At 37.3% G+C, this 26,690-nt stretch overlaps 1 protein-coding gene across 1 annotated transcript in view; it reads right to left on the reverse strand.

Moving 5' to 3' along the window:
- The window catches only part of LOC126353836 (kinesin heavy chain), a 76,956-nt gene that overhangs the window by 8,429 nt on the left and 41,837 nt on the right, over positions 1-26,690 (reverse strand). The window contains exons 10-18 of the mRNA XM_050002971.1: positions 18,349-18,495; positions 13,166-13,306; positions 11,849-12,017; positions 11,574-11,748; positions 11,142-11,243; positions 9,119-9,251; positions 3,530-3,718; positions 2,299-2,434; positions 1,438-1,593 (exon numbers count right to left, since the gene is read on the reverse strand). Coding sequence (XP_049858928.1) covers positions 1,438-1,593; positions 2,299-2,434; positions 3,530-3,718; positions 9,119-9,251; positions 11,142-11,243; positions 11,574-11,748; positions 11,849-12,017; positions 13,166-13,306; positions 18,349-18,495 — 1,348 coding nt within the window. The remainder of the gene's footprint in view (positions 1-1,437; positions 1,594-2,298; positions 2,435-3,529; positions 3,719-9,118; positions 9,252-11,141; positions 11,244-11,573; positions 11,749-11,848; positions 12,018-13,165; positions 13,307-18,348; positions 18,496-26,690) is intronic.

Raw genomic sequence — 26,690 nt, forward strand, 5'->3', positions numbered from 1 at the left:
AATTCGACTACACTCCCTTATCCTCATTTTGCTGTTGTTGATGTTCATCTTATACCCTCCTTTCAATACACTGTCCATTCCGTTCAACTGCTCTCCCAAGTCCTTTGCTGTCTCTGATAGAATTACAATGTCATCGGCGAACATCAAAGTTTTTATTTCTTCTCCATGGATTTTAATACCTACTCCAAACTTTTCTTTTGTTTCCTTTATTGCTTGTTGTGGTCTTACCAGCTATCTATCTGGTGAATGGCCATTGCCAAGAACTTTGGGCAAGACCACAGAGCTGACCATCCAGTGGCAGAACATTCTGTTTAATACAACATACTCAATTACAATGCTGCTTCATAGCCTGTGCCATATGGGTGCTCCTTCTCAACAACAGCTTCACTTAACTATGTATCTGGGAGTTGTCCTTGCAACACATCTTTTGTTCCCATAACCTTTGTGGCCCCAGTTGCAACTAGCTCCCTGCTCCACACTCACCTCAACCCTCCCAAAGGAAATTAACTTCACTCACCCTGCAACCACAGCATTTTCCCTGCGATCTCCCCTTCCTCTGTTTTGTTACCCCTTCCCAACTCACTCCTCAGAGTCATTACCATGACTGATGCCCATGTTGCATTCCAATTCTGAGCATCTACTGCCTTTCTCACCCACATTCCCATCTCTCATACTTTTTGCCTCCCACCCAGCCACTCTTCTCCAACCTACTCTCTCCTCGACTCCTTTTTTCTTTCTGGCAAAACTGTGTTGCCAGCACAGTATATTCAGCCAACACAATATAGCGAAGTGTGTGTGTGTGTGTGTGTGTGTGTGTGTGTGTGTGTGTTGTACGGGTGCACACGTGTGCATTGAAAATGGTAGTTCTCAGGTCATCCTAAATTTTCAGTTTTGTCCATTTGTCTTTTGAGAACTCAACACCTCAACTAATTGATGAGCTGTTACTTTTGCTTCTAATTTATGTAGTGACACTCCAAGAGCCTCATTAGGAAATTAACAATGTCTCAGAGCACCAAATATTATGTACTTACTGCAGTATGTTTGTAAGTATAAAATCAAAACCCTTAACACTTTATATTAACCTGCAATGATTACTATGTACATGATGCACACCATTTTACTGACCACTTTAAAACATCTGATTTTGTGTTATCAAAATTGTTTTTCAAGGTCTAACTGCATCGATATATCCGTCTCTGTTAGGCACGTCTGCAGTTTACATAATGTGTTCCACATCAAGATATGTCGTCCTGGGACTTCCGAGTGAATAAAAGTTTCTGTGACTTCTGAGTGAAGAAAAGTTTCCACCTCACACAGATGCTGCTCTGCTGAACAAGAGAGAAAGTGGTAGGGATGGGGAGAGGGAGGCGGAAGAGGATGATGAAAGGATTGGACGGGTGGCAAAGGAGGGGAAAGAACAGAACGTCAAATACTCACCTCTGTAGCCACCAGCCATAACTGCTTTCTTCTTGCGCATCTCATCGTCATTAATGAGTCTTGTAAGTGGTGAACCCTGTACAACACCGCCTCCTCGAATAGCAGCTGGGTTACCACTAAGATGTGTATGATGCTGACCAGCACGAATTGGTTTTGCTGTAATAATGGAAATATTCTATATTACCACACAGGAACAAAAAAATTAATAAGTTCTACAGTGAATTTAAATGCTTTCAAAAGAACCACTGTTCAGGATTAATTAATCTGAAAATAAATTTCCTCACATTTCTTATAAATACAAGTAGTTATACTGCTACAGGTACATTCCTTTAACGTGAGTGTGTTGATATAACAATGCTCTTAATATTTTATTTATTCTTCAAAAATGAACAAATGCATAAAGAATCGAGCGCACTACAGAAGATGCAAGTGTTTGTATTTTGTGGAACATATTCATATTTTTGTTCTTAAACACTGAACACCATTTACTTTGTTTTTAATGCCCTCCAATGGGTTGCTCATATAGCACAACACGGAGTATTAACTTTCTAAACACAAAGTTAAGGAAAGGCTTGATACAACCCATGAGTAAAGAAAGTAGATGGCATCGTATAATCCAACAAGCCTGTGCGGCATTTTCTACATCAGTGGGTGAAAATGTAAGATCTGATAAAATGACACGACAAATGAAAAATTAAGTAAGAAATCAGAGTGAGTGAAACTGTCATGTGTGTTCCTAACACCAATGGAAACAGTCACAAGAAATCAATTATGGTCTACATAATTTATCATTTAGCTTCCATTTTTATTTCCACCAGTTATGCACCAACCAAGTTATATGAACATTCAAACGAGACATACCAATCTGGGCACTGGGTCCGCGTCTTGCCAAGTTCTTCTGACGAACGGCTTCCTTTATACGGTCAACCTCATACTGGTACCTCTTGCGGTCCTTCATAGCACCTTCCTTAGCATCCTTCAGTGCAGATTCTAGTGCCTGCAAGTAATTAATTTATTAAGATTACTCCCACCAGCTACTAAGTGAAGCTGCAATGTCTGCATAGTCGTTACAGTACACTGAGCAACAATACTTTATAACAAATAATTTTCTTCATGGATTTATAAAATTTGTGAAAACATTGTTTAGGTATACAGTCATTCAAACCCCATAAACGGAAAGCTGATGAGGAAAACAGACTGGATGACAGTCCCTGGAAAGAAATATATCTATGAAATTCCTTAGTGCAGATGACTATCTGTTGTCCTAAATTTCACAAATATAAAATGTTTCTAAAAAACAGCAGAAGAAGCAGAGATCAGTCTTTGGCAACTGAAGCTGTTTTCATAATACTGTTACACTATCGTGTCATATATTCTGAAACCAAAATATTTCGTTTAAAGTTAGCTGAAATTTAGTCGTCAGAGGGTTTGAAATGGGGGGAAAAAAAAACAACTATTTAATATGTTTGATGGTCTGTATCTCTATCAATATATACCAGTTAAGTGGTCAGAAATTACCTAAATTACTGAAGCTAATGAAACAGTCTCCTCTTCTAATCAATTAAAAAACCTGAAATTAAGAAATTCTAAACAAACTTCATTTACCTGCATGACTGTATTTACTTAAAGTTATTCCATTACATAGAGTTTAAGGGAAGACAGTGAACCAGTTACTTTGTAAATATGAGGAAGAGCCGCAATATTCCAAGTAACTACTTAACATGATGTGGCTAGTAGACTATCAGATGAATTAAAGCTAAATGACAGAACCACAATGTTTGTATTAATTTTATTCAACATAACAGTTTCCCGTCATAAGGAACAAGCAATATAAAAATTATCATTCAACTAAAAAGATTTTTTTCTTTCTTCAGCATTCTGCCTTTTAATTAATTTTCCAGTATTTTACAGTTTCTTCTCAAAGAAAATTGTGAGGTGCCCATTATATCTGTACACAGATTACACTTGGCTGAAAGAAGAAACAAAAGTTGTGTGAACTTGAGAAGAAACTAATAAACTGAAGAGGAGCTACACTTGGGACCCATTCTACCTCAATACCTAATCGAAAGATACTAAAATGAATATACTGTACCTTAACTCTTTCCATAGTAGCACGTAGCCTCTTTTCCAGTTTAGGAAGTTCACACCGCAGATCAGCATTATCCCTCACAAGCTGCTTATGTACTTTTGTAAGTTGATCAAGATTGTTTTCAAGGAAACTGATCTTCTGTTTCTGTGCAAGTGAACCACCGTCATCTTCATTGTCTTCAGCATTTGCAGACTACAGAGAAAAGAACAATATTTATTAGTCACAAAACACTAATATATGATAAAACACAGACAGATTACCTCATAGGGGCACACATAACCTGGTTCAAAATTACTTACAGGATAGAGCAAAATGCCAGAAGATTATTTGAAAAAACCTGTCACTATGATAGCCAACTTCAAACAAATTCCTATACCACGAATCTGAATTATTTCATGAAAAAGCATATTCTAACTTTTTAACCATTTATTTACAGATGTACATAACAGCTGTAAGTATATATGCAAACATATTTTTGAAACTATCTTTCAAATTTTATACAAAATATTTATCGCAGAATTTTTAATTATTCATTGTTCTAGCACACAATGTGATGATGATGATGATAATAGTAATAATAATAATAATAATAATAATAATAATAATAATAATAATAATAATAATAATAATAATAATAATAATAGAGCAAAAGAAAAAGTGTCTACAAATACACTCTTGCATTTTGGAACTAATTTTTCTGCAGTATGTTCTGGGGACCTTTTCTGTTATCTTTTATTCCTTGTCTGATGTTGATAATACAAATTGTCTTGGAATGTATTTAGTTTTCTATTTTTGTTTGTCAGAACACACAAGTATTTCCTTCTTAAGTAAAACTTGGCAGATTCTTTGCTAGGCACGCAATGCCTTTGCTTGATCTATAACATGAAAATGGCTAATTTAATGTTTGGAGCAGCCATACATTAACATTTTTGAAATTCCCTCTTATTTGATTCTCCGGTAAACTGTTTGGTGGGAGAAGAGGAGGATGAGTATAAAGCTTTTGCACTGACAAAGGAACACCCAAGCTAACATGAATTGTGAAAGATGAATTACATAGTATGAGATTGAACAAATAATGGTGCATAGTTAGATAACTATGACATTACATATTTTCTTACAAGCTGAAATTTAGAAATTAATTTTCTGAATCCTATTGTTATAGGCTTTTCTCATACGTACTTTGTTACCGTGACATGAACCAACTAGGATATTTACAATATACAGCAGCAGGTAGCTCAAAAACAAACAGCACCAAAAACTATACCTTATAAAGAACAAATATATTTAATTTATGTGTGAACTAATTAGATGGGCTGGATATTTTGCATTGTTGCTCAACATGGACTCATAAACCTTATATGCAATGACAAACAGAAACATACCCAATTTGATCAGTGCTTGTAAAACCTAAGCAATTTACACCTATAATGGTATTTAAATCTGACAGGAGTTCACTTGTGATGATAATTCTCCAACTGCAAGCTTCCTGAATTTCTCTTTTATCCTATGAGCCCAAAGATTTCTACAGTATAACCCCACTTTTACGTTCCAGAAATTAACATTTTCTCGCCGTTTACGACATTTTTTTATCACTCCTGTGCAATTTCCTATATCCACAATGTTAATGCGCACCCGATTTTGCTTCAAGAAATTCAAAATCATCCTGCGATTTACACTTCATGAAAAAATGTTTGTGGAGAAAAAACTGACATAAAATGACAATGGCATGATGTTTGTCATCAAGTAGTGTTTACAAACATACATTATTAAGTTTCTTGACACTAGGGCACTCTACTCAGTGAATTTGACTGGTAAATTTGTAAAAGCTGGAAGAATTCATGCCATATCTCCTGCCACTGCCGAGTGCTACTTGGCGTGGAGGCTAATGGGAGTAATTAGGTTTGGTCGAATAAAGATATTGTGACCAATCACAACAATTTCCGAACTGTCTCTACCGCATAAGTACAGTTTTGCGATTGTTGTGATCTTCGTGACACCTTTGTCGAACCATATTAAGCAGGTTTCATTGTTTGGTCATTTGTAGTGCTAGTTGACACCTTCACTCACTTTGTGCTGCTCCAATGTTTTTGGTTTAAAAACAGCACCAATTGCGTATTTTTTCATCCTGAGCGAAACACGTCAGAGAATCTATCCTCATTGTCAAGTGCAGTATTTACGTATGTATTTTTTGTGATTTTACACAAACAATGTGAGTGATAATTTGCATGTGTGGTTTTCTACATAACTGAGGGGACACAGTACCTGATAGCCTCAAAAGATGACTACAGTGCAAGTGATGCAGAACAACACATATGAATACACCACATGAAATACTTATGTAAATATTAGCACTTGACAACGAGAAAAAAGTTCTCAAAATGCGTCATGCTAAGTATGAAAAAGTACATAACTGGTGCTGTGTTTCATTATTTCAATAATGAATGACAACTGCAGGCTTTCCAAAACGTCAATTAACATTTATGAAATTAAATCCGTCATTTCTGCTTCCCAGACAGTTATCAGTTCCAGTTACATCAATGGTTTTCATCAAATAAACCTTTATTAGATAAATGTACATAGGTGCAAAAATGCAAGAGGGTAATCTTAAACATAACTTTTACAGGTGAAAATATTTCCCACATTTTCCCCGCTTTTTTTTTAAGTCCCTTGCAAAGTGTAAAAGTCAGGTTTTACTGTATTTTCACTTGCTGCAAAATGATGAAAACTAATATCAAATACTGTAGCTAGTAACAGTTCCAGGTAATGGTTTGTGTAGCAGTGATTGTGGAATAACTGATGAATCATAGAACATTTCATTTGCACCACAAGTGATCACAAACATGAGACATATAAAGACACTTCATGGAACAGCAGACACACTTTCCCTGCTAGGGAAGGAGACATATAACACTAACAATGGCTGGTAGAAAATCTGGTTAAAGGACTGTGTGAGAAAGTAAAACAGGGCAATGAAAAATTCACCCATGAGGAGCACACGGCCATTAAAGGTAAGACGTGGAAAGTCTAGCAATATGGTATGTAGTTAATGCTATAGGACACTAATTTATTATATACTCTGCGCACAACCGATAATCTATGCTTTCTTCTATACTTGAAAATTGCTTACTGTGATAGAAATATACTAAAGTGTATTCAGCTAGTATTTAGGTGCAGTGGTGTATAGACTAATAAAAGGGCACAGTAGTTTGTATAAAGCTACCCAAGGAGCAGTACCCCTCCCATAGTTCTGAATGATCAGCATCAATCTGTAAGTAAGAAAGACTATTACAAGATAATTATGAGATTTTATTCCTAATTATATGATTTTATAACAGAACAAGTAGCTTATTCCCAAAGAACATAACAGCAAACTTAGCTTATAGAATCCCAGAATTCAGAAAATATATCTTTGTTAGGCTGTGTTATTCTATCAGCTTGCTGTTGCATAAAGTTAATATACTGTATTGGTGAACAGGAATGGTTTTTTTAATCATTAACAGGATCAGGACTGATTAAGTTAAAATCTTTAAATTTTATTGGAGTATTATGAGAACGGTAGATCACTGATCATTGTGCTTGGTCACAGAGTTTAATTCTTTTCGTGTTAGTGTCACTGTCTTTCTAATAAACTCAATATAATGAAAAACCACTACAAGTTTCAAAGATTTTATTTTTAATTCAATGACTAGTTTCGGGCTAAGACCCTTCTTTAAATCTACATAATGAAGTCGAATGTGTAATGTACATTTTCTGACATCTTTGGAAATGCCATTTTTGACTTTGTTACATTGATTTAAAAATCTGTCTTCACTCGACACTAGTCATTGTATTAAAAATAAAATATCTGCAATTTGCACAGGTTTTTCATTCTACTGATAACGGAAGTTGCTGACTAAAGCTATTCCAGGATGCTGGAAGTTCACAAGTTTCTTATAACCTGTTCACATTCGTCACATTAAAACTTCTGTATGTTAAATGGAGACAATTACAACAGCACAGAACAAAACATGGCTGGCAAAAATATGAGGGTTGTCCATAAAGTAAGTTCTGTTTCTATTTCCATCCGCGGCACTACTATAACTGAAGTTCCGAGTAAGTGCGGCAGTTACTCTTACTCAAGGAGAAGACATGTATGCAAGTTTCAGATTGCTGCTGACTAGGTGTGCTTTGTAGTGCTTCTTTATAATGTCAGCCGTAATTGAAAATGCCGCCGCGTGTGAAATCAGATCTGCAATTCATTTTCCAAATCCTAAGAAAGTTAAACCAATGGAAATTCATCAGCAAATATGTGAGGTTTATGGACAAAATGCTATGAGTGATTCAATGGTTAGAAGATGGGTCAGACTAATCTATGGTTACTGACCAACCGGTTCACACAACTGAAGAGAAGATTAAGCACAACTGTAAGTTTACACTTAGTGCCCTTGCTATGGAAGTTTCGCAAATCTCACGATCATTAATTCATGAAATTGTTACTGCAAAACTGAACTTTCGAAAACTTGGCTCATGTTAGGTACCCAAAATTCTTACTGAACAACACAACAACACAACAAACAACAGATGAGCAGTGCACTTTAGTTGTTGACATGCTGCAATGAAGAAGGCAATGGTTTTCTTTCTCTGTTATCACGGGGGATTAAACTTGGGTACTGTCAAACACCCCTGGGGAGGAAAAAACACCGTCAATCAATGAAATGGATGCACACTTCATCCCCAACAAAGGTTAAGCCTAAGCAAATCTTGACACCTTGAAAAGTGCACCGATTTTTTTGGGACAGAAAAGGCATTTTGCTGATTGATTTCTTGCCACAAGGCCAAACAATCAATGCACATGGTTACTGCGAGACCATTAAGAAATTGCATTGCACAATACAGAACAAGTGTCAAGGATTACTGTCAAAAGGTGGTGTTTTTTACCACGATAACAACCGACCACATACAGTGAATGTGACCAAACAACTCTTATGGGAATTTCACTGGGACACATTTGATCATCCTCCATACAGCCTGGATCTCACTCCTAGCAACTTTCATCTCTTCTTACACCTAAAATCTGTCCTTGGTGTTCAGCACTTCAACAATGATAACGAGCTGAAAGAACACGTTACCACATGGTTGAATACACAGGCGGCAACCTTCTATGAAGAAGGCATACAAAAACTTGTGCCACGCTATGAAAAGTGCCTACAAAATTTCGGAAGCTCTGTAGAAAAGTAGTTTAACAGGTGTAGATTTTTGTACATTAAATCTTTTTTCTATATCTGTACATGTTTGTTTTATATAACCAAACAGAACTTACTTTGTGGACATATCTCGTAAATCAGAATAAATTATTTCTAGCAGGATAAAGAAAATGTGAACGATCCAGTTAATTTGAGTCAAGAAACCATACTTTTCGGTGAAACTGAAATAACGACTTAAGTCATAAAATAAATTTTGTTTGGTTGCTTGTTTGAAGAACTATTACTATTCAATATTTATTGGGGGGAGGTAATTGCCACAGTGACACAAACATTATTTGCTATGAAATATTTGATTTTGAACAACAAAAAATCTATTTATCTAAAATCTGGTAACACTTCTAAATCTTACCTTCTTGATGCGAGCCTGCAAATCTTGCACAAACAACTTCCTCAGGTTATGCAATGTCTGCAGTTCCTTCGCTACAGTGTCCTCAAGACCTTTAAGATCTTTTCGAGCCTGCTCTCGCCGTTCATTCGTAAGACTGCAAATTTGAGAAAATCATTTAACTTGCAACAACTGCTAAGAAGATTAGCTATACAACAGATTACTGCAAGGCACCACAGACAAGCAGATGAAATTTACACATGAAGTTGTTTAACAGTTTACTGTTTTATGACACTTCTGAGAATTAGGATTGTCACCTTCAAGCTATTGCAGTCACTGTTCTAATAGACTGAAAAAGACAAGTTTAATTCTCAAATAATTGTGATGATGAGACTGCTTCCCACATAATTAAATGCTACATGCTATTGCTCAAATACCTAACCATGGATATTGAAAAGGACAGATTTTTACTTGCCATACAGGGAAGGCAATGAGTCACACACAGACAAAATGAGAAAGACTACTAAACATTTAAGCTTTCAGCAAATTGGCCTTCCTCTGACTTAGGCCACAGCAGCCTGAGAAAGTGTCTGCTTGTGCGTGTGCGCACGCTAATTCCAAAGAAAGCCTTGTGGCCAAAATCTTAAAATGTTTAGCTGTCTTTTCATTGTGCATGTCTGCAATTCAATGCCTCCTCTATGTGGCGAGTAGGAGCCTATCCTTTTTGTACTATTACTGTTATTCCGTCCTGTCCTTCCCACTGATTTAAACACAGGTAATCTGATTCATTAACTGTGTCCAAGTTGATTAAGAACAACATGAAACTTCCTGGCACATTAAAACTGTGTGCCGGACTGAGACTCAAACGCGGGACCTTTTCCTTTTGTGGCCAAGTGCTCTACCAGTTGGGCTACACAAGCACGACTTATGACCCGTCCTCACAGCCTTACTTCTCCCAGTACCTTGTCTTCTACCCTCCAGACTTCATAGAAGCTCTCCTACAAAACTTGCAAGACTAGCAGTCCTGGAAGAAAGGATATTGTGGGGACATAGCCACAGTGTGGGGGTGTTTCCAGAATGAAATTTTCACTTTAATCTAACAGGAAGTTTCATATCAGTGTACACTCCGCTACAGAGTGAAAATTTCTTCCTGGAAGGACAACATGTTCTCAGTTACAGTGTTGTAACAATGATAGCCTAGAATGGTAAGGGAACTGTTGGTTTGTAAGAACTCATCAAGCTAAAAGTGGCCCCAAAAACCTATCAGGCATTTTTACACATCTTTGAAACACATTTACATCCAATCAGATGAGCACAATTTTCACTACAAATATTCATAGAGAAAGAACAATAGACAGATTATGATTAAGGACAATTCACCAACACCACGGGAACCTATCAAAACATATACAAAAAGAGATTTTAGGGAGCCAGTACAATGCTGTAAAACAAGCTGATCATAAAGAGTTGAGACATTCATATTTCTTAAAACACAGGGTTTTTCCTACTGACTGGTCATTTAGCATTAACAATAAATGAATGAAGAAAACATCCAAGGGTATATTACTAGCAGCAAAACAATGCAACAAAATTATTTAATGTTCCACACAATGAAGCAGAAGCAACATCAGCCAACAGTTACTGATTTGACTGATGCAGCTGTACCTAATCTACATCCGTACTCTGCATACCCTAGTGAGGTGTATGGCAGAGGGTATGTCTCACTGTGCCAATTATAAGGGTTTCTTCCTGTTCCATTCACATATGAAGTGTGGGAAGGATGATTGACTGAATGCCTCTGTGCATACAGTAATTATTCTAAGCTTATCCTCATGATCCCTATGGGAGCGATATGCAAGGAATATATTCCTGGAGCAATTATTTGAAGCCGGTTCTTGAACTTTCTCAATAGACTTTCTCGGGATAGTTTACATCTCTCTTCAAGGGTCTGCCAGTTAAGTTCCTTCAGTCTATCTGTGACACTCTCCCACATATCTGTATGTGTTATTTCCCATACAGTCATCAAAAGAAAATCAATGATACGTACATAAGTTCCTGCAGCTTTTGGCTCTTTTCAGTCTCTTCTTGTTTCAGTTTCTCGTAGTCCTGCTGCATCTGCTGGTGTGCTAAGGTGAACTTTTGGTTTAAGCTGTAAATGGAAAGAAGAAAATTAATTATGATGATCATATAATATTAGGTACAGATTTTTTTTTTTGGAAATGCACTTTGGTAGTATTGTAACGATTTACTAATTTTGTTAGCATTCAATGTAAACACAAAAGCACTCTTTATAACACACAGCAATAAAAAGGTAGTGGTACTGTGGTAACATTTATGGTAACCTTTGATACCACTTACCTTTAATACAATGACTCTCCCTCCTCCTCCTCTTTGTTACAGTACATTTGCGCAAATTGTTACAGTACATTTATGCAAATTTAACATAAGCCAAATATTATGATCTTATGTATTCACTTACTCCTTGAGTTCATTTATTTGCGACTGCTTTTCCATTATCTCGTCTCTCAATGTTCCAACCTGCTTCTGGTGAGCATCTCGCAGTTGGTCCATTTGAGCTTCAAGTGCAACCCTCATTTTGTTTGCTTGTTCTTTTTCTTCTGCCTTCTCCTTGCTTGATACTGCATGCATTTGCTCTGTAATTCAATACATGAATGCATAAGTACATATGATGGCAGGGAAAATATTATTTCTTAACTCAAGGGGCCTAAAAATGTCCAATTTTTAGCAACTTACCAGCTGCTTTCATTTTTGCACATTCCTCTCTCAATGCATCAACTTCTTCTTCAAGAGTGCGCTTCTTATTTTCAGCTTCCTGCATCGACTCCTGCAGTGTCTTCATCCTCGCTTCATGTTGAGAAATAAGCAGACGACATTCTGCCAGGTCTTTCTCGTATTCTGTTATCTGTTGCGGGGAATAGAAATAATGCAGATTAACCCCATAACATACATACTATTTGAAACTTTTACACTTTATCCACAAATATTCTAAACTGTTGCAACTTATGAGTACACACAACAAACCAACCATGCTCTGCTATTGAGCTTACATTTAATATGGTCAGGTCTTTCTAGCTCTTAAGTTTCAGTTTCACTTTATCCAACAACCCTTGTGGTATCATTGTTGTTGCCATCATCATCTTTCTTGACTGTTTTGATTTTGTAATTTAGTCATCTTCCAATGTCTGTTACTGCTGCCCCTCTGACACACACACACACACACACACACACACACACACACACACACACACACACACACACACACACTCTTCTAATATTTTTATTACAGCCTGTTATCATGTCTTTACAATGATAACTGGTTTCATTCATATTCTGAATATGTTAGTGTCCACTATAATTGCAAAACAACCCATCAATCTTATTGCTGTGCACAACCTCTGTAAGTCACTAATTAGTCACTACAATGGATAAAGATGTTGAGAAATGAACAAAATCATTTATCATCGTAAAGACAAATGCAACAATAGACTGTAACAAAAGAACAGAGTAATAATTCAATTGGCACATATTTTTATCCAATTCACAAGTCAAGCTTTTGTATTTGTGTTAAGTAAATACTATTTCCAAGTGCTACATGAGTTTCCATTTACTTCTTTTTGTCGTTCCACTCACTGAACCTCAATAAATTTAAAGTAAATTCCCATAACCAGTCTGTTTCCACTGCATTTTTAGATGATACAACTACAGCTGAATGCTTGGCTCTTATTTTTTGTTTGATGTTACCATTCCAAACCGCTGTTATTGTGGTTGATGATTCACATGTTCCAATCTCAAAACAAATTTTCACAGCTAAAAAAAAAGTTAATTAAGAGAAAATTGTATACTGACTCAAATACCAACCAACTGTCACATACTCTCCTTATTTCTTGCAAAATGCCCATAAGTACTGAAAAACTTCAATTTGAATTTCAAAACTTTCCTGGCAATTTTGTGTGTTTAAACTATTCAACAGAATAAATCGGGTCGGCTCCAAAAAGCCTTAGACCAATCTGATGTTTGGATGTAGCGTAATTTTATCATGCAATAACTTACCTTTTTGTTACAATCCATCTGATAGGTTTCTAGTCCTTGACAGCGCTGAACCAGATTTTTAACTTCAGATTTCATTTTCGAAATATACAGTCGTGCAACAGTAAATTCCTCTTCTAACTTGCCATTGCTGTCTGCAGACACCTAAAAACATATATTATGACACAGTTAATCACTTGACACAGATACCAGAGTGAATATGAAATTAAATAAAACACTGATAGACAAGATGATTCTACACTTTTACACAATGGCCCATCTCATAAAAGTAAAAACAGGTTTCACTCCTGAACCTTGGTGACCTTAGTTTACTTGTTTCTCTCATCACGACACATGCCTAAATTTGTACAACTTCATAATAAATTAAGAAGCAGTTGGCTGCTTAACATATTGTATACAACTAGGTGGAAAGTTTACTTTGCAATGCACATCAATATTAGATCAATGCACTTGCCAAGTACATCTACAGTTGACAAAACCTCTTCATTGAACTCAGAAACACTTTCCAGCAACAATTTCTTTGGAGGAAAGGATAAGTGGAAGCAGAAATACATCACACCTGAAAAGCGAGGCAGATGAACCAAAATTCCATACTCAAAACCTGTTTTTCCAATTTCAACATAGGTTCGCAAGCAGGTACACTGTTTGTATAAATGAGGAATTTTTTTCCTCCTCTTATTTTCTAATCCAGTACTGTTAGTCTTTGCGTGTAACCAACAAGAAGCACGCCTTTTGCACCCCATGACGTGCTGACCATAAACTTTTCAATAGACAAAATTAACAAATGAAGGTGAAGTTAAGACTATGTTTCATTTCTTCTGGCACGAGGAAATAGAATTAGATCTCAAACACAACAACAAATCAGCATGAGTTGTTGAATGCTATTTGTAACAATCCAAACACTGCTGAAAAATTCATTTTTGCATCTGCTTTCAGTCTACATTCAACAAATGTGGCACCCACACCCACCAAAGCATTCCTGTAATTAATTCTTCAAGTAAAGTGTACTATTCTCTCTCTCTCTCTCTCTCTCTCTCTCTCTCTCTCTCTCTCTCTCTCTCTCTCTCTCTCTCAATATTCCTATTGTGATAGCTATTTCACACATTATAACTGTGATTCACACAATAACATATTGTGTATCTCATAGGTGTTTTCAAGTGTTGTTACAGTTTGGTGTGCTCTTTGTGTGGAACATATTCAAGAAATTTACAACCACATTTGACTTAGGTTGTACATTTGTTAACTGTAGCATTTGAGAAACAAGACTTCTTACAGACTGTAAAAAATAAATTACAATGGCATCAATGTTCTTTCTGTGCCTGGCAACGAATTTTAACCTTGTCCTTTTATTGATGCACAAAATGCACTAAGTGGACAACATTACTCAAAGAATATATACCTAAAAGTTTTTCAGTCGTCCCTGCAAGCAGTGAGGGTTGAATACAATAAAGGAGGGAAAATAACAAGAGAAAGGTGAGCTTTTAGAACTAGTGTACTTTATTCTGTCAAATATATTTACCACCACTGATGGAGGGTGTCCACAACTGTTGTACTCATTTATCACTGGCTAATGGCCTTGGGGCTGAAACCAGTCGTGTAAGCAAAGGTATTTTTGAACAACTAGATCCGCCATTTAATAAAATGGTTTATGAAAGGCGCCTACATTTCCTTTTTAAATATTTTGAACCTGTTTAACGGTTATTTACTGTGTTTTTATTATTGTCTATTAAACTAATGGTGTGCACTTAGGTGCTCAGCCAACTCGTCATTCCCATTTTATTGCAACAACTTGACTTAACACCAGAAAGTACACCAGTAATCAATTACATATACAAAACATGAAAAGTCATTGTTACTATTCGCAAGGTTTTTTCCTTTTTATTCCTCTCTTATTTTCAATTTCCAATAGTTTTCAAACCCATTGTTATTACGAATTATTTTGTTTACCTCATTTTCTTTTCAGTTTTTTCCTATTTTTCTCTGTCACATCAAGCTTCTTGTTTTTCCTCACATGTATTTCTGGTCAATTTTTCTCACTTTTGCATATCCCAAACCACACTCTTTATATTATCAGTCCTCAGAAACAAAATTTAACATAACTAAATTCCATCTATACCTGCCTGCTCACTACTGTAATATAGTTTTCTTTCTGTGTAACACTGCTGTTACTGTGGACAATGTGAAGCCTTATAAAGGCAAGTGTCCACGAACTGGGTTAGTGTGTTACAGTTCTTGTTTATGTGCCTATGTGCCATTTAACAACTTCGATACAAGCGAGTGACAGAGGCCTCAATGATAAAGTAACACCACCGGCCGGAACATGTCATAACTGTGATGCCCATAGCCCAAAATTACCAGCTACCTCTCACCATTCCAGGTCCTGGATGCCTACGATGATGGATGCAATCTGGCAACGTTTGTTCTCCTCTGAGCCCCTCCACACACTAATACGTCCATCATAATGCTCTATTAATACGTCCATCATAATGCTGTATAAATACATCCATCATAATGCTCTACACAGAATCTGAACTGAAAACAAGGCACAGTGCAACTCTTGTACCCAGTTCTTTCACTGCACTACTGGCTTCATGTCTTGCCTATGATGCCTCTTCAAGGGAAGCCACACCAATGATCACTTTGTTGACAAAGCCTTGATGGTCCATACGTTCTGGCACTGTGTGTCTTGAGTACTACTCTTGTTGCAAACAATCATATTTCCTGACACAAGGTAAATTAAAAGGCTTGAAGATCCTGGACAGGTGAGCAAACCATATACCTAGCTGTATGGGGCCACTGGGATCCTGCACAGTGTTGAGTACAGTAATCCAGAATCCATAAATTTCACATCTGCCCAACAATTGTGTTATCCTCATCAACGGAAGAAGCAATGTCGTAGAATCATAGTTCGCCACCTTGATGGGCCACAATCCTGCTGCTGTCTAATTCTGATAATATGCTTGTAGCCTCCTCTCCTTCCTACATAATGCCTATCACAACATCCAACAACTAACCTACAACAGCAAAAAAAAAAAAAAAAAAAAAAAAAAAAAAAAAAAAAAAAAAAAAAAAAAAAAAAAAAAATCAATTTTTGAAAATTTAAAATGTAATTGGATAGACAAAAAATCTACTCATCAACGAGTGAGAACACACATATAAAAGTATATTGATATTTGAAAGCTTTTGGAGCTGATGGCTCCTCCTCCTGGCAGAAGAAAGAGGGCTGAAGGGAAAGGACTTGGGGAGGTTTATGCTTGGGGAGTGTTTGGAAAAGTCAGCAAGAACCCCAAATTAAAGGAGACTTACTGTGCAGTTCTGCGTTACTTTTCCGGTTTCTAAACTTCACCAAGTCCTTTTTCTTCAGCCCTCTTCCTTCTGCCATAAGGAGCCACTGGCTCCAAAAGCTTGCAAATTTCAATACCTTTTCATAGGTGTGTTCTCCTTCTGCCACTTGATGAGTGTATCCCGCAAGATTAAAATTTTAATTTTGATTGAGAACCTCACTACTTAACCTTTGCTTATATATAAAATAATGATGCTGTCACTCTTATGTACTTTGTGATATGTGCTGAAATGTTAATCATTTGCATATCCAAGCATTCAGTACACATCATGCCAAGCTGACACTTATTGCAAGTAGCCTTCATGGCATTGCAATTTTCATTGCTAGCAGTGTATAAGCAACATCGGTGTGCTACTTTAATACTCTTTGCAGAACAAACAAGTCAATGTAGGTGCATATGTTACATTAATTAAGATGTCTCAATACAGGTAGATTCTACAAAAAAAAAAAAAGTAGCATGAATGTGGAAGACAGATGGTGAAAGCAAATATACTTTCACTATCTCAAGTCATACAGGAATCAATTAACATAAAAAATGGAGAAGAATACTCCAAACAGCAAACTGCTACTTTTAATCACTTCTAACTGCAGCAATTCAAGAATAATTATGTTAGAGTATGGAGAAGTCTTGTAGCTCTCAAAGATCAGCACCAGCCAAGTTTGTTGCTTTGCCTTTTTATTTACTTTTTAGAGACAATATCCCAGTGAAATATTTTTGAGCTTCGATGTACCAGCTATGTAAATTAGCTACTCCAGTTTCATATTACCTCACCTTTCAACAGCTGGTATAAAGAAACAACTTTAAAACCTAGCCAATCCACTTCTGTAACGAAATTATGTATCGTATAATCTTACATGAATAATGCTCAAACCCATATTATTTATCATCTTAGTACTGGAAGAATATCTGCCAGTTATGTATGCATAATTAGGAAATGGTAGTTACAGAGAGAGAATGGCTGACCAATACTTATCTTAACAAGGTGAATTTCCTCATACTACTGATAAACACACTAACCACTGAATGTGTGTTAACTGTACTGCCTTTTATACATGGATAAATACCACTAACCTGGCTGAGAGAATAACTGTCTTCCTTTGGGACACCCAATACCTAGCTGCTCAGCATGCTCTACAGCACAAGTCAAGTGACCCAAGTGCTTGCTGCACCAAGTAGATTGTTTAGTTCCTCCCACCTAAGTAATTTCCATTAACTCTTGAGCACTTAAGTAGTTTTCTTGAACTCATGGGACTGGAACTTCCAAACAACCTCACATACTGCCACCCTCCTGAATGCCTCCTTCAACATACCTCATCCCTTTAGGCTGATTTTCTTATTTACTCAGTAATCTACTGTTACACTTCTTCTTTTTAATCTCCATGTGTACACATCACACTCTGTGGTTTATCCCCACCTCCTTTTCTGGTTTTCTTGTACTTCTTAGCAGCACTGTTCACACGACTCTCACTCTGATGTCTTCCACTTTGTCTACAGCTCCCCTTGTTCTCAGTACTGGTGGGACCCCTCTCAATATTGAGTCTAAGTGGCCCGCCTCTCACTTCTAACCTTCCCTAACAAATCCCTCTTTCCTAACAGTACCAGAAGACAATACTTAAAAAAAAAAAAAAAAAAAAAAAAAAAAAAAAAAAAAAAAAAAAAAAAAAAAAGAAAAGGTATTTGTATGTCTCAATAGACAGTAATTACAATCTCACACCTAAGGGTAAATATTAGCTGAACTGTTTCCTCATGATTTAAAATTTTTCTCAAGTGAATTTTACTTTTTACATCATGAACTAGAAGTGCTAACAATATAATACTAAATTCACCAACTTTAAAACAAACCTTCATATCATTATCACCTCCTATAGCAACACCAATTTCTCCTAGATCTTTCAACAGGTTGGTGAGCATTTCTGTTATGCGTTTCCTTTGGTGAGAGGACATATCTTTCAGTTGCTGAAGTTCTGATGATGTTGAGTTCAGTGCAGACTGAAAAAGAAATTATTTCAAATAGCATGTGGTATTTTATTACTGTATGTAGAACATTGCACATTTCATTGTATATGTGTAATAAAAATGATTACGACTTGTTGTGACTGTTGTTTCAATTAACTTTAAAGGTAATCCACGATATGTCTAACCTAGAATCAGAAATAACAGCCACCATACTAATCATAATGTTGCTGTTTCTGTGTATAAATAAAGCTGTAAGTAGTAGATAATACAAAATTTTTCTGCTATACACAACACTACAAAGGCAGTTATGTACTATAATTAAGGATAAAGTATGGAAGTATGGTTTTGAATAACTATTCCTGAAAAATGTGCATGTTCGTGATCTTTTGTCAGAATGCACACCGAATTTTACCATTTGGCGAAGATTAAAATTTTAATCTAACAGCTATTTACAATCCATTTGAGGTACACCAAAATATAAATGAGTGATTAACAATCAATCTATCTGACTGCATGAAATTTAAACATTCGTAGTTTAAGATGAAACTTAAGAAATGTAATTCTTATAGTTCTGCTTCTATTGCATTTTTAATGACACTGTACCAGTAAGGGCAATGTACTAGAAGGCAATATTATGAAAATGGAAGAGGACATAGATGAAGAGGAAATGGGAGATATGATACTGCGTAAAGAGTTTGCCAGAGCACTGAAACACCTAAGTCGAAACAAGACCCTGGGAGTAGACTACTGACAGCTTTGGGAGAGCCAGCCGCCACAAAACTCTACCATCAGGAGAGCAAGATGTATGAGACACGGGGAAATGCCCTCAGACTTCAAGAACAATATAATAATTCCAATCCCAAAGAAAGTAAGTGTTGACAGCTGCAAAAATTACTGAACTATCAGTTTAATAAGTCCTGGTTGGGAAGGTAGTGAGACAGGGTTGTAGCCTCTCCCCAATGTTATTAAGTCTGTATATTGAGCAAGCAGTAAAGGAAAAAAAAGTAAAGTTCGGAGTAGGTATTAAAATGAATTGAGAAGAAATAAAAACTTTGAGGTTCGCCGATGACATTGTAATTCTGCCAGGGACAGCAAAGGACTTTGAAGAGCAGTTGGACGAAATGGACAGTGTCTTGAAAGGCGGGTATAAGATGAACATCAACAAAAGCAAAATGAGGATCATGGAATGTAGTCGAATTAAGTCGGATGATGCTGAGGGAATTAGATTAGGAAATGAGACACAAAGTACTAAAGGAGTTTTGCTATTTGGGGAGCCAAATAACTGATGACGGTCGAAGTAGAGAGAATATAAAATGTAGACTGGCAATGGCAAGGAAAGCGTTTCTGAAGAAGAAAAATTTGTTAACATCGAGTATAGATTTAAGTATCAGGAAGTCATTTCTGAAAGTATTTGTATGGAGTGTAGCCATGTATGGAAGTGAAACATGGACGATAACTAGTTTGGACAAGAAGAGAATAAAAGCTTTCGAAATGTGGTGGTACAGAAGAATGCTGAAGATTAGATGGGTAGATCACATAACTAATGAGGAGGTATGACATAGGATTGGGGAGAAGAGGAGTTTGTGGCACAACTTGACTAGAAAAGGGATTGGTTGGTAGGACATGTTCTGAGGCATCAAGGGATCATGAATTTAGTTTTGGAGGGCAGTCTGGAGGGTAAAAATCGTAGAGGGAGACCAAGAGATGAATACACTAGGCAAATTCAAAAGAATGTAGGCTGCAGTACGTACTGGGAGATGAAGAAGCTTGCACAGGATAGAGTAGAATGGAGAGCTGCATCAAATCAGTCTCAGGTCTGAAGACCACAACAACAGCAATAGGTGTGTACTGAATTGCTACAACCAAAGGCCCTTTACTTTGACTTCATAGTGGCCATTAGCTCAAAAATACTGTGCCCAGAGGTAAGTTATTATTCCAAACTGGGATCCCCTGCCCCAATGCCAGATGGATTGGGCTCAAAGGACTGAAGTTCTATAAGAGCCTGCAGTCTCCATTTTGAGAGAGAATGAAAGATGAGTAAAAAACAAAAAAAATTACAAGAATGAATGATAAGGGGCAGGCCACTGTCAGATCACTAGCAGGGCCACATGTGGTCCGCAATCTGCGCATCCTTGGTCTAGAACACAAATAATCTATTTACCCGATTATAAGATGAGGTTTTTTTCCCAAATTCGTCATTCGAAAAACATGGGTTTCTTCTTATATTTACAGACGAGACTACTACTGCTGAGGTAAATGTTTTTACAATGTTTAACAGATTAATACAGGAGACACCTTACATTTACAGATGTAGTTTTGGCCATAGAGCTTTTGTACAAATTTATTTTGAACAGTTCAGGAGGGTAATGTTTAGCAAATAGTGCTTTCGTTTGAATAGGATCGAGTTTTCCCGATACACAGAAGTGTTCGATACAGTATCGATCTTGCTAGATCAATCATGTGAAATTTGACTTGTGCTAGTGCAACTGATAGATACATCAGGAACTACGAACTAGGCCTACAGTAATCTAATTTATTTTAATAATAATAATAAACAATTGCTTTAACTTCTCATGTGGAGCATAGGGCTGCAGCAAAGCATCACCATCTTTTTCTATCTTCTACTAGTATTTTCACTTCCTCCCATCCTATTCCTTGCCTTTGACCTTCTGCTTCAACTGATTGTCTCCACATAATTCTGGGTCTGCTTCATCTCTGCTTAAAAATCCGACAATTTTGTGAAGCACACGACGAAATGGCATTAAATTCTATCAACTCACAACTTTTTGTTGTTATTTGAATTGTTATTTGAATAGGTTTGCAACAGGACCTCTCATACATATATGGATACCGCAGTCATATATTTATGCTGATTTTAATGTAAAAGTAGCATTCAAAGGTGAAAGCCTTGTCCTTCAAACACCATTACACTATTCTGAACCAAAGACAGTATTTTACTTGGTTATGAGAAACTAATGATTTACGAAGTGTGTTGCAAATGAAAATTCAGTAGCTGTTCACATATTAGCATACTGGAGGAAAATGTTATCAGCCTTTAATCACCTTTAGAACAAGACAGTGAAATTCAGATGAAACGAGAAGGAAAATTAATACAGAATCAAAAGTTCAAACAAACAAAACAAATCTCATTAAAATGACTGCAATTATCACAAGAATAAATTATTAATGGAACAACGCATTGTGGAGACAGTACCAACAAATGGCACTTGATCGTGGGATGAGCAAAAGAAGTTCAAGAATAGGACTGAATCATGATAACGCTCTTATTTATGTATTGCCTGCTTTAGTTTCATATGACCTGCACCCTAGAGGATATAGCCATCCATGTTGCACTGTTGCTCAAGCATAACACTATGGTAGGCTTGGAAGGGGGGGCAGGGGGGAGGGGGGGGGGGGGGACAGGGACACAAGCGTAGCTGAAACAGTGTGTTGGGAGGGGACTGGCGAGCAGGCAGCAAATTTCATATTGCCGCCAACCAGAGGAATCTATACTGTGTACTTTGGTTTTTTTGAATATCTACCACAGTTTGCCTGAATACACTTGTAGTGAGAATTGAACTGACTTCAAAATATGACAAATTTTCAACAATAGTATATATTTCTGTAGGATATGCTAAACATCACACTTCGTGCAGCAATGCTGCCGACGGTCATGATGTGTTATGATCAAAATGATACGGGTTGTGTCAGCTGCTGGTTCTGCACAGCCAATGAGAGAGTGGCAGGCAGACGATATATTTTTATAGCGAAAGACACTGTAACATTCTCACATCAGTATAGAAGCAAAATAAACTGTGTGTTAAAAAGAATCACAACATATGCAAAAGACTTTTTAATAAAAGTAGTTGCTTTCTTATAAGAGAGAGAATTTCAAGAGCCCTATTGTTAGTTCTATACACAGTTCTACAGGTGTAACTGAACTTAGGTAACATAGACATTTAGTTTTTTCCAGTAACTATAAAATTTTACCACGATTGAGAAGTGTGGGCTCTGTTGTAGGTTTGTGAGTAGTGGGTTACGGTGTGGGGTTTGTTCAAAGTATTTTCATTGGGGGGCGGGGGGGGGGGGGGGGGGAATGTATTGGGGAAGCCAGTGGGCATTCTAGTGAGATCCTCTCCTGGGAATGCAGAATCTGTAATAGAAGTAAGGAGCAAAAGATCTGTGCCCTTCAGATGCAGTTACAATACGCAAAGGAGGAGGGTGAAGGATGCTGGGGAATAGGAAGTGGCAGTTGGCAAAAAGGCAGCGAGGATGGGGAGGACGTATTCAGACAGTTTTAATTTGTGTATACGCAATAGATCTGACCAACTGTCAGAGTTGAGTGGAGAGGAGCCTGGTGTAGCTGTAGATGTAGGAAACATGCAGCAGACCTCAGCAGTTAGGAGGCCTAAGTTAGCTGCAGAGTCTAACAGAAAGAAGAAGGTTCTGCTGCTAGGTAGTTCGCACGGTAGAGGTGTGGGCCAGCAGTTGCAGGAAGTGTTGGGGAGTGAGTACCAGGTCACCAGCACTGTGAAGCCTAGTGCAGGGTTGGCTCATGTGACTGACAGCATAGGAGAGTTACGTAAGAAGTTTGTGGAGGAGGATCAGCTAGTGATAGTGGGTGGAGCAAAAAATAGTCTTGAGAGGGATGGGGAATACGATATAGGTGGTGACCTGGTAAAGATAGCCACTCAAACTTGTGGCACATATGTGCATTTTTGTGCAACTGTTTCAGTATCATGATCAACGTCATCTTAATGCGGCTGTTAGGCGCGTCCAAATGGGTCAGGTAAAGGCACTGATGGCATCGGGCATGGGTCACATTGCAGTGGTGCCAGTTGAGCCTATCAGTAAATCGGGTTTCAATAGGCAAGACCTGCACCTCAACAGGTACGGGAAGAGAAGGCTGGCAAAGCTTATAGGTGACAGTTTAGTGGGTGGTGGTGGGATCACTCAGAGAAAAATTCCTGTAGTAGTTGATGTTAGAGGTGCACCTTTTTTTAGATTGAAGTCAGTTGATAGGTATACCTGCTTAAACGAAGTCCCTATAACTAAGGAATCACCTTCAGAAGATATCATGTTTCGAAGTAGAGAAGGAATTAGCATATTTCATTACAATATAAGAGGTATTACAGAAAAAATTTGTGAACTGTTTATAGATTATTGGTATTTTGGAGCACCACTTAAATAATTTGACAATTCAGAGGCTTCCTTTACCAGTATACAGATTAGCTGGCTGGAGTTCCTTGCAGAATGGGGTAGTGTCCATGTATGTAAAAAACAGTATTCCATTTGAGTTCATAGACGTATCACAGCACTGCACTGAACAGATATTTGAATGTTGTGCAGGGGCAGTTGAATTGAGTGAAACTAAACTTCTTATTGTTGTTGTTTATAGGTCCCCTAGCTCTGACTTCAGAGCATTTCTGCTGAAGCTAGAGAGGGTTCTTGATTCACATTATTGGAAATACCAGAAATTAGTTGTATGTGCTGATTTCAATTTTAATTTTGTATATTATTGTGCAAGGAAAAGGATGTTGGTAGATGTCCTAAATTCATATGATCTGATGTAGACTGTGTTTTTTTTTCCAACTAGGGTGCAGGGGAACAGTAGCACAGCCATAGACAATATTTTTATTAATCCTTCATAACTAGACGGGCATTCTGTTAGTAAAAGAATGAATAGCCTTTCAGACCATGACACACAAATTTTAGCACTTAAAGACTTTTGTACTCAAACAAATGTCACATATAATTACAAACTATGTAGCAAAGTTAATCCAACAGCAATAGGGAGTTTTATAAACCTCTTCAAGGAACAAGAGTGGCAGGATGTTTACAGTGCCGATAACATAGAGGAGAAATTTAATGCTTTCCTTAAAACATTTCTCTTGCTCTTTGAGAGTTGCTTTCCACTAGAACGTTCTCAATGGGGTACTAGCAGAAAAAGGCAGCCTGTGTGGCTGACTAGTGGGATAAGGATATTATACAGAACAAAGAGGGAATTATATCAAAATGTTAGTAGTCACAATCAAGCTACAGTGCCCATTACAAACAGTACTGCAAGGTGCTTAAAATGTAATTAGGAAGACACAGTATGTGGTACACAAATAGAATAGCTAGCTGACAGGATAAAATTAAAACCACATGGTCAGTTATGAAGGAAGTGTCTGGTCAGCAGCACAAGGTCAACGGTATAAAGTCAGTTCGTAGTAAAAATATTTTTGTTACTGATAAATCAGATATATGTGCAGTATTTAACAATCATTTTCTGAGCATAGCTGGCGAATTAAATAAAAATTTAGTTTCTACAGGGAATCAAATAACACTCTTAGCACATGCCTTTCCAAGATTATTGTCTGAAATACTCCTCTGTGATACAGACAAGGAGGACACAGAGTCAATAACTAAATCACTGAAGACTAAGGACTCATGTATATGAGGGAGTGTATAGCAGAATATTAAAGTACTGTGCACCACATGTTAGCCCTGTATTTAGCCATATTTATAATTTCTCCTTTAGGAATGGTCAGTTTACTGAACAATTAAAGTACTCAGTTGTAAAGCTGCTTCATAAAAAGGGAGGTATAATGTAGACAATTTTAGACCTATTTCCATGCCATCAGTGTTTGCCAAAGTTATTGAAAAGGCTGTGTATGTAAGAATAATTGATCATTTTATATAACACAATTTGCCATCAAACATACAGTTTGGCTTTAGAAGTCGTTTAACAACTGAAGATGCTATATTCTCTCTTCTCTGTGAGGTACTGGACATGTCAAACAAAAAGTTTCCAAAGCTAGGCACATTTTTTGATTTAACTAAGGTGTTTGATTGTATTGTTCACAAAACATTGCTCCAGAAGTTGGACCATTACAGAATACTAGGAGTAGCTCACAAATGGTTAACCTCTTACTTTAGCAACAGACAGCAAAAGGTCATTATTCACAATGTTGAGCATGGCTGTGATGTGGGGTCTAAGTGGGGTACAGTCAAATAGAGGTGTCCCAGGGATCAGTGCTGGAACCACTCTTGTTCCTTATTTTTATAAATGATATACCCTCTAGTATTACAGGTAACTCCAAAATATTACTATTTGCTGATGACACTAGTATGTTGTGTGCAACATTGGGTCAGTTTCAAATAGTGCAGTTCATGACCTAAGGTCATGGCTTGTAGAAAATAAACTAAAGCTAAATCACAGAAAGACTCACTTTTTACAGTTTCTAACACACAATTCAACAAAACCCAACATTTTAATTTCACAGAATGGGCATATGATTAGTGAAACTGTACAGTTCGAATTTCTGTGTGTTTAGATAGATAGTAAACTGCTGTGGAAAGCCCACGTTCAGGATCTTGTTCAAAGACTTAATGCTGTCATTTTAACTATTCAAACAGTATCTGAAGTGACCATTCTACACAAAAATTACGTCTACTTAACTTATTTTCATTCGATTATGTTGTATGGTATTGTATTTTGGGGTAACTCTTCCCATTCTAAAAGGATAGTTTCGGCTTAGAAACGGGCAGGTCGGGCAATAAGTAGTGTAACTTCGCAAACCTCTTGTCGACCCCTTTTCACAAGTCTGGGTATTTTGACATTGGCATATTAGAGGGAAACATTCCATGTGGGAAAAAAATATATATCTAAAAACAAAGATGATGTTACTTACCAAATGAAAGTGCTGGCAGGTCGATAGACACACAAAGATACACACAAAATTCTAGCTTTCGCAACCAACGGTAGCGTCAGGAAAGAGGGAAGGAGAGGGAAAGACAAAAGGATGTGGGTTTTAAGGGAGAGGGTAAGGAGTCATTCCTATCCTGGGAGTGGAAAAAAGGAAAAAGGACGGATAAAAGGACGGGTATGCACGCACGCGCGCGCGCGCACGCACGCACGCACGCACGTGTATATATACAGACACAGGCAGACAGCCTTTGAATATGTCTGTGTGTGTGTGTGTGTGTGTGTGTGTGTGTGTGTGTGTGTGTGTGTGTGTGTGTGTGTGTGTGTGTGTGTGTGGGGGGGGGGGGGGGGGGGGTGTACGTGCACGCGGGCGACCGAGTGTATACCTGTCCTTTTTTCCCCCCTAAGGTAAGTCTTTCTGCTCCCGGGATTGGAATGACTCCTTACCCTCTCCCTTGAAACCCACATGCTTTCGTCTTTCCCACTCCTTCCCTCTTTCCTGAAGAAGCAACTGTTGGTTGCGAAAGCTTGAATTTTG

Source organism: Schistocerca gregaria, chromosome 3, assembly GCF_023897955.1.
Source record: "Schistocerca gregaria isolate iqSchGreg1 chromosome 3, iqSchGreg1.2, whole genome shotgun sequence".
Classification (NCBI taxonomy): domain Eukaryota; kingdom Metazoa; phylum Arthropoda; class Insecta; order Orthoptera; family Acrididae; genus Schistocerca; species Schistocerca gregaria.